The 8,359-nt window shown below is 48.8% G+C and overlaps 1 protein-coding gene across 2 annotated transcripts in view; it reads right to left on the minus strand.

Moving 5' to 3' along the window:
• Positions 1-8,359, minus strand: part of PLP1 (proteolipid protein 1) — a 22,311-nt gene that overhangs the window by 1,665 nt on the left and 12,287 nt on the right. Inside the window, exons 2-7 of one of the 2 annotated variants that reach the window (XM_069065232.1) lie at positions 4,661-4,847; positions 3,667-3,928; positions 2,522-2,690; positions 1,864-1,937; positions 1,120-1,185; positions 1-476 (exon numbers count right to left, since the gene is read on the minus strand). The exon at positions 1-476 is cut by the window's left edge and continues 1,665 nt beyond it. In XM_069065232.1, coding sequence (XP_068921333.1) covers positions 405-476; positions 1,120-1,185; positions 1,864-1,937; positions 2,522-2,690; positions 3,667-3,928; positions 4,661-4,847 — 830 coding nt within the window. In that variant the 3' untranslated portion in view covers positions 1-404. The remainder of the gene's footprint in view (positions 477-1,119; positions 1,186-1,863; positions 1,938-2,521; positions 2,691-3,666; positions 3,929-4,660; positions 4,848-8,359) is intronic. The other variant, XM_069065233.1, reaches the window with a different exon arrangement.

Here is an 8,359-nt window from a genome sequence, read left to right on the forward strand (position 1 = left end):
CTCTCTCTCTCTCTCTCTCTCTCTCTCTCTCTCTCTCTCTCTCTCTCCTTTTATTCCCATCAATGGAAGGGCCTTGGTGATTTGAAGGCATCACCTGGTCCTTGGGAGATGCTTAAAAATTCAACACTTCTTTGTGTCAGGAAGTCTCATTCTTTGCCATTTCCCATTTCTAGCAGGAAGACTTGGAAAGCCCAATGCTTAAAAGAGGGACAGAAGGGAGAGGACAGAGAATGGCCTCCAGCATCGAGTCTCTCCTTTCTTGTTATACTTGTTGATTATGAGGAGGGCCAGTCAGCGCTGAAGGCAGAGAGTTAAGATGGGAGCCGCAGCATTGCCCGGCTTTGTGGTTAGAGCCCGGCTGTTAGAGACAGAAAGGGGACTCTGGGGAAGTGCTGCCCTGGACATTAGAACTTGGTGCCTCGGCCCATGAGTTTCAGGACAGCAAAGTTGTACGTGGCAGCGATCATGAAAGTGAGCTGTGAAGAAGAAAAGAAGAGTGTGAATCATCAGGAAAACTCTCTGCTCTACCCGAAACAATGTGGGCTAGTACTTCTTTCTGCAGATTTGGCCGGGAGCCTTCTCTGAGCTTTAAATGGCCTGGGCCCATGTGTTCAAAGCAGTGTGGAAAGAACACTAGACAAGACTAAGAGGCCCAGCTGTCTGGGGTTAGTAGGAGCCTCTTTTTAAAAATGGCAATGGTATCTGTATCACTTACATCACATGACTGTTGCAAGATGAAGAAGGCGACCATTGGGCCTCCCTGCTTCCCATGGAGCCATGGGAAATGGCTCCACCTCTCACCTAAGCCTGACATCCTAGCAAGTGGTCAGTGGAGGCTCACCAGCAGCCACTTCCTCGGAACTGTGAAGCTGAGAGCTCCTTGGGACCTCCAGGCCCTTCCCATGCATCTTTTTTCTCTTTCCCATTTGCTTTTCCTGACTTGCTACAAGTTATCTGACTGAAGCAGCCCAGAGCACACAGATTTTATTGTGTCTAACAGTGTCTTCCAGGCACAGCTGTCTCCAGGGGCCCATAGGACTTCCTTTCTTGCCTTCAGAAAGGGTCCTTACCTAAGCTAATCCAGGACATTTGCCAAGATAATACAAAGGCTTAACTTACCAGGGAAACCAGGGTGGCTGCAGCCCCGACGAAGGCCGCAATAAACAGGTGGAAGGTCATTTGGAACTGCAAGGAAACAGCCAACATTGAACACCAGGAAAGCAGCACGAGGATGGCCTGGTGTCGGCTCACATGTGCGTTCTGTATCCCCAACTACATGGGGACCTTTTTGAGGACATGCACTGAGCCTTCTTTGCTGTCCCCTGCAGAGCGTCCTAGGGTGCCCAAGGCTCTCCTGAAATCCGTCTGAGCTCCCAGACCAGCAGCTCTTTCCCCACTGTGCATGCCCACTAGCCTGCTTCCTTCCTCCCTGGCAATACCCCTCTTCCACTTCCTCTGAGCATAGCACCTCTCTGCCCCCCAGCAGGGACTAAGGAGAAATTCATAATTTATTTTTAAAATAAAATAAAACTCCTTAAAAGAAAGTTCGAATTGGCTTTGTAAAACTTGCCAACAAAATTGCAGAGAGCTTTTGTGTCTTTTCCCCAGAAGAATAGCAGCAAGTTCTCTGTCCCCCAAAAGTGCTTTCCATCCTTTCCCATCAGCCAGTTCGGCCACTGGGCCCAGCCTTCCTCAAAGACGTTGGTTGCTCGGGGGCAAGGGGATGAGGGGAGGGAAGGGAAATCAACTTAGCCCAAGCCTGGAGTGACTCAGATGAGCCCATGGTGCCATTGCTGAGAGTGCCCTGTGCTGACGGTCACAGGCAGGAGGCCTCGATGCCAGTAACCTCCATGGGCCACTCACCTCTGCAGTTTTACAGATGGACAGAAGGTTGGAGCCGCACACCTTTCCAGGGAAAGCATTCCAGGGGAGGACACCTGAGCAAGACAAACATGAGTTATGGTCTGCTCAACGGAAGCCTGGGACCCAAAGAAAGTCTTCTGGTTCTTCCTAGGAAGATGAAAAATAGGGGTGCCTGCTTCCAAAGGTGAATGCTCTATCGGAAGTCAATAGGGCCCAGGGGCCTACTTTGCTGTGGAGATAGCAGCCAACTAGAAGATATCCTTCAGCAATAATACCAGGCTAGAGAAGTCCCACTATCTCCAAGGAAGGCCTACCCTAGGGAGAAAATTACTCAGGCTTCAATTTACTTGATAAGGATGAAAAAAAAGCTGAAAGTCAAGCCTGCAGAGAGTTGGATCTGCCTTCTGGGGGTGTTTTAATTGGCCTTAAACCCAGGCAACCCAAATCTCCTCATCTCCACTTATTTGTGTATCTGTTTTGTGAGCTTCCTAAGGGGAGGTACTGTCTTGCTTTAGCGTCTTATACCTATAAATGCTAAATCAATGCTGGCTGAATTGGCTTTCCTCTGGCTTCGTGGTGCTATGTTTTAGAGAGCCAGTGGGACGGGATTGCCCCACCTCCCCACCCTGGGCTCCCAAGCCCACCAAGCTCTACTTGCCATACATTCTGGCATCGGCACAAAGACTGCCTATGCTGGCTGAGGTCTTGCTGGGGAAGGCAATGGATTGGCAGGTCGTCCAAGTGTTGAAGTATATGTAGACAGGCACAGCAGAGCAGGCAAACACCAGCAGCCAGACAATTGTCAGGGCATAGGTGATGCCCACGAACTAGAAAAACAACCCAAATGACCAAGAAAGGGAGGTTACCAAGCAGATGCACTTGGAAGTAGATACACGAGCTGGGAGATCCCTGAGCAGTGTGTGCCAGACACCCGAGATCTCCACCATTTGAAATGAGAGAAAGTGGCATAGGACAGTTATCTCCCTGGGGACCCTGGGTTAGAGAGGTGTGAAAGTTAGTTCCTGGGCAGAGAAGGTACAAAAACCCCAAAGCAGGTCTCGAAAGAAAGCCGTGCCCCATCTCTCTCCTGGCCTGAGGCTGAGCCTGGCAGAGTTCCCGGTCAGGAACTCTTCCGGCCCCCAAACAGAACCCAAAGCCAATTGCAGATTGAAGCTGGAGCTCACAGACAACTTTTCTGAGCCAAGTGCTGGCTGCTGGAGCATAGTAGCTCCTTAGAGCATTGATGGAGAACATGGGGACCACCCGTGGCCTTAGCAGGGGACTGTTACAGACTCCCCATACCCAGCGATCTAGTCTAGACCAACCTCTCTGAGGGCCTGAGAAGCAGGCTGGGAGGCCAGGACTGCCTGGCTTCTGACATTCCTGCTAATCATTTCATCCCCATCCCTCTTTATCCAGTTATATCAGGGACACCTCAGCACACTCTAACGGATGTGCAATTGAACCCCTTGGAGGTGGGTGCCTCATCAAGCCTCTCTGAGAAAATGGAGGAAAACGAGCATGCCAGCAGTGGACGCAGAAATGTCTTGCTTGAGCAATCACTTCCCAAGACCACCTTGTCCTGTTACAAACTGATTTTTCCAGGGAGCCATTGCAAAAGGAGGCTGAGCCAGCCGGGTACCGCGTTCTTCCGGAGCCCCTTGTGCCAGAGTGGCCACCCTCCCAGTCCTCAACAGCTAGGCCCCTGCAGAGGGCCCAGTGTTGGGCTGGAACGAGGCCACAAACTCACCCCACACTATCCCCCTCCCTTTGTTATTCCCACAAAACTCTGATGATGATCACCTTGTCGGGATGTCCTAGCCATTTTCCCAAACAATGACACACCCTGTCCAAAGAGTGAGCTTGATGTTGGCCTCTGGAACCCCTCCCCTTCGGGCCCCCTGTTACCGTAGCGCTCAGGCCCTTGCCGCAGATGGTGGTCTTGTAGTCGCCAAAAATCTGTCGGACAGCACCAGTGGTGTAAAAGCCCTCAGCCAAAAGGAGGGCCCCATAAAGGAAGAAGAAAGAGGCGGTGCCGTAAATGACATACTGCAGGGCATGGATCCTGGAGTGACAGACAGACAGAAAGGGCGGGGGAGGAAAAGCCTCGTTACTCAGGGTCCAGCTCCTCCTTTGCAAAGTGAGGCCCTGGATGACGTTGTGAGATGGTCTTTACGAGGATCCGTGTTTGCTCCCCCTCCACAGTGGCACACACATGCTGCAGCCCACTGGCCATCCTCACTTACCCTGCATTCCCAAGGGCCTGGTGCTGCTCTCCTTGTCCTAACCCTTCAAAAGGAGACAGGACAGGAGGCGAGCAAGAGATGAAGAAAGAGGATGAAAGGAGTAACGTCACCCACAAAGGCCCAAGGGAAGCTTGAGGGAAGACACATTCTTAGTTCTGGGGCTGAGCACAGTCAGGTGGTGAATAGGACACTCCAAGGGCAACAGCCCCTGTTCTGTCTGGCCAATATGCCTCCCCTGAGTCCACCGTACCTACCCTGATGGAAGGTCCAACTCAATCAATATTCACCACACCTAGCAGAAGTTAGACAGAAAATATGTGAGCGAACAGAAGGTAGGTGGGCAGCCTGCTCTTTCCTGAGCTTGAGGTTTCTTCCTCAGGAAGAGCTGGAAAGGGGGCAGCCCCCAGAAAGAAGGCTCAAGGGGTCCCATCTTGCATCAAGTCCCTGCTGGGACATCGGGGGCTAAATCTAGCGGCCAGTTCTGGCCACAGTTGGGCTGGGAGGAAGGGCGCAGAGCAATTCTCTGGGAAGGACAAAAGGAAGGTACTTACACATTCATGAGATACTCATAGTCTTGGTAGTTTTTGGAAAAGTAGGTCTCAATCAACTTCTCTGTGCCAGTCAGTGCTTCATGTCCACAGCCACAAAACAGTGCCACCCCAAAGAAACACAACCCAGTGGCCACCAGGGAAGCAAAAGGTGCCCCGACCATACATCTTGCACAGCACTCTAACAAACCTAAGAAAGAGGGGAGAAAGAAAGGGTTTGGGGCAACCATGATCACACTGCCAAACCGCCCCATCCTCGTACTCATAGACTCTATTGAGTAACTGCATGGAGTCCCCAGGCTAGATCCCAGAAACCCGACTCAATCAGTGCTCTGGAATCAGCAAGGGACTGATTCCTGTTCTATCTCAGGTTTGAAAATAAGGTTGCACCTGCTGCTTGAATACTGGCTGAACAAATTGCAGCAGATGAAGAATTCAGAGAAGCTTAGGAAGACTTGTATGTACTAAAGCAAAACAAAGTAACTTGAATCCAAAAAGCAATATGCAAAACTCCAACTATGTAAAGGAAAGCACTAAAGAAGACATCAGAGCTTAGCTCAACACGTTGACTAATGACTCCAGAAAACAAATACGGAAATCGACCTCCCTCCTCTCAGTGGAGGGCTGGTGGGCTGCAGGGACGGAATGAGACAAGGGAAGTGATAACTTTTCCCCAAAAGCCCAAAAGACGTATTAATCAAATACTAAAAAAGGAAACTAGGCCTAGAAAACCCACAAGAAATCAAGATGAACCTGGGGGCAATTGAGTCTACTCAGCCTCTCCTTTTGGTTCCCTTGGCCCATCAATAAGGATTTCACAAGCAATTCTAGCACATCCTGCCCTCAAAAAGTTTCTAGTCCAATTGTCAACTCCAACTAGATCCTCAACAATATAAGGTGCTACATGAATGGTAGACTCCAGAGACTCCAGGATCTCCGAGTGAGAGGTTGAGTCACTTTAGGCTAAATGGAGGAACTGTAATATAAGCTGAACTTGGAGAGATGGGTGATAAAAAGAATCATCCACATTCCTGGATACTTGTTCTCACTGTGGCACAGAGAGGTCAAGAATGGATGAAAGGGGCAGCTAGGTGGTGTAGTGAATAGAGCACTGGCCCTGGAGACAGGTGGACCTGAGTTCAAATCCAGCCTCAGACACAACACAAAACTAGCCCCATGACCTTGGGCAAGTCACTTAACCCCATTTGCCCTACCTTACCCTCTCCAAAAAGAAAAAGAAAAAAAAAGAATGGATGAAAGCTGAACAGTTAGTGAGGTTTCAGAGTGGGGCTTCGTTTCAGCTCCAACATCCGTTAAAGACCTACTTTGTGTCAGACACCATGCTAGGCACATAGAACCAAAAAGCAAGCAGTCCCTGACCTTCAGAAACTCCCATTGGGAAGGAGGGATGGAGTTTAAACCCATGCCCATCTCTGTCCACACCCAGCTCTTTCTCCATCCATCCCTCCTTCTCACCATAATGCATGGTTGGCATTACCTGCATTAAGGAACTGCGTGAACCTGGAATGAGTTTACTCAGGACAATGTCTGTGTTCTCTTAGCTCAGGAATATGGGAGATAGTACAACGAGTTAGAATGACTACCAGGGGAGAAGATGGCACTGGCAAATGTGAACAGAGTATTGCTTTCTCCAGGCCTAATGATTTCTTTAAATTTTGCATGGCTGCTTTGTTCCTCGTGTCCTGGCTCAGCCATTCTCAGCAGCCAATGGACCACATTGTGGTCCTATCCAAGCAGATATAAAGAGACTTTATAAGAAGGCAATAAAGACTGAACTGCCTTTCTGTGATGAGGAAAACATCCCACAGGAAGGGAAGCAGGTGTCTTGAAAATGTCAATAGTTCCTGATGGGGCTAAGATTCCAAACCAAGTCTCCTGAGCCAGCCAGAGTTAGCAAGTGTGTATGGATCAGTGTAGGAAAGAGCTTGCCCCCAGCCACTGTCCTCATCACCCAGAGAGCTGCCAAAAAGAAGAGGCCAAGCAGAGGCCAAATGGGGAACTGAATGGCTGGGAAAGCTTCTGGGCTCAGGGCCTGGCTTGGGCTTCCTCTTGATAGGATGCCTAAAAGGCAGAAGGAAAGAACATGACTGACTGCTTCTTCCCCTTTTACGCAAATGTGGGGAGAATCCATCTAAACACCTTTTTTTTCTAAGTCATATTTGGACTTGGGAGCCAGGAAGAGCAAAGTTCAAGTCATGCTTCAAGTGTAGAGTCCCTTGCTATTTAAAACAAATAAAACTGCTGTGGATCACTTTATAAAGTGAAGGAAACATATCTGTTTGGTCAGCTTGAGATGTTCATGCAAGGGATTTTCTTAAATCAGGGTCTACCTGTAGAGAAGGAACCCATTGCCAGATTTCCTTTAGACCTGGAGCCTTTTCTTTTCAGCCCTGGTCATACTGACACAAAACGATAATGGGCACGGTGCAGTTACATTCCAGTTGGAAACGTCAGTGAAAATCTGAAGCCTGGTGGGATTGCCTTCACTCACAGAGCAAGCATAGAATCACTGGGATCTTCAGAATGTCAATAGTCCCAGGTAGGGCTAAGAATCCGAGACTGGCAGAGTTAAATAAGACCTTTGATATCCCTGAGTTCAATGTCATCAGCAGAGGGAGGAAGCAGAGAGAGACTCAGAGAGTTAAGAGGTGAATTCTGCTTCCTACCACTCAGCAGCCCTCCAGCACTGACTTAGACCACAAAGCATGCCAAAGAGTGAGCTGTGTGAAGCTAGTGGGCATTGTACTTCCCTTCTCAATGGGTAGGGGAAGCCAGCAGAGAGAGCAAGAGAATTGGAAACCGAAAATCAGAATGAAACTAAATTTTAAAGACCGTCTATATTAACACCAAAACCCGAGTCAAATAGAAGTGATTGGTCATGTTAGCAGCAACGCCAGGCTCCTCGACCGACCGTAAAGAGTATGTCAGGCTTGTTGTGAGCATCAAACGAGAGAAAAATCTGCAAAGTCCTTTGTAGACCTTAAAGGGTGAAATACACGTGAGACTATTGTCATCGTTATCATCATTGTCCTTATTGGCAAAGTGACTATTTCACCCTGCCACATTCTTCAGATATCTCTGACAGTGATGCAGATCAGGAATCCTCTCTGTCTATACCATTCCTGACTAGTGCTTATCCAGCCTTTACTTAAAGGTGTTCAGAGCTCAGTACCTCTTGAAGCAGCCCATTGTACTTAAGTTGGGGCTTTCTATTAAGATTAAAACCTACCTTCCTGTCACTTTTACCCGTCGCTCCTCATTCTTCCCTCCAGGACCAAGTTGCCTAAATATAATTCTGTCTGAACTGCTACAGACTAAGTAGAACCAAAAAGAACTGCACATATAATGTTCATGAGGATGTGAAAGGAAAACCACATCAGGACATTGGAACTCAGATCCAGCATTGGCCTGAATGAGGCATGCTTCAGCCAGCCTCTGGAGCTGAGAGGTGTCACTGGCACACTACAGAGCCATTTGCCATCATACATGATCTGTGGGTCTGTGTGATAGTAATGGCAATTAAAGATTCCCCTGTATTGGCTTGGTTTTCAAATTGATTGTGTTAAAACCCAGAGCTTGTTAATCCCACCTGTGGGATGGACTTGTTGATGTGAAAAGAAAGTCCTGAACTGGGAGGAGCTGGTGACGTAGATTTGGAGAGACAAGAGAGAGGCGGAAGAT

Source organism: Petaurus breviceps, unplaced genomic scaffold, assembly GCF_028583685.1.
Source record: "Petaurus breviceps papuanus isolate PSGF00001 unplaced genomic scaffold, PetGlider_PUasm1.0 90681, whole genome shotgun sequence".
NCBI classification, from domain to species: domain Eukaryota; kingdom Metazoa; phylum Chordata; class Mammalia; order Diprotodontia; family Petauridae; genus Petaurus; species Petaurus breviceps.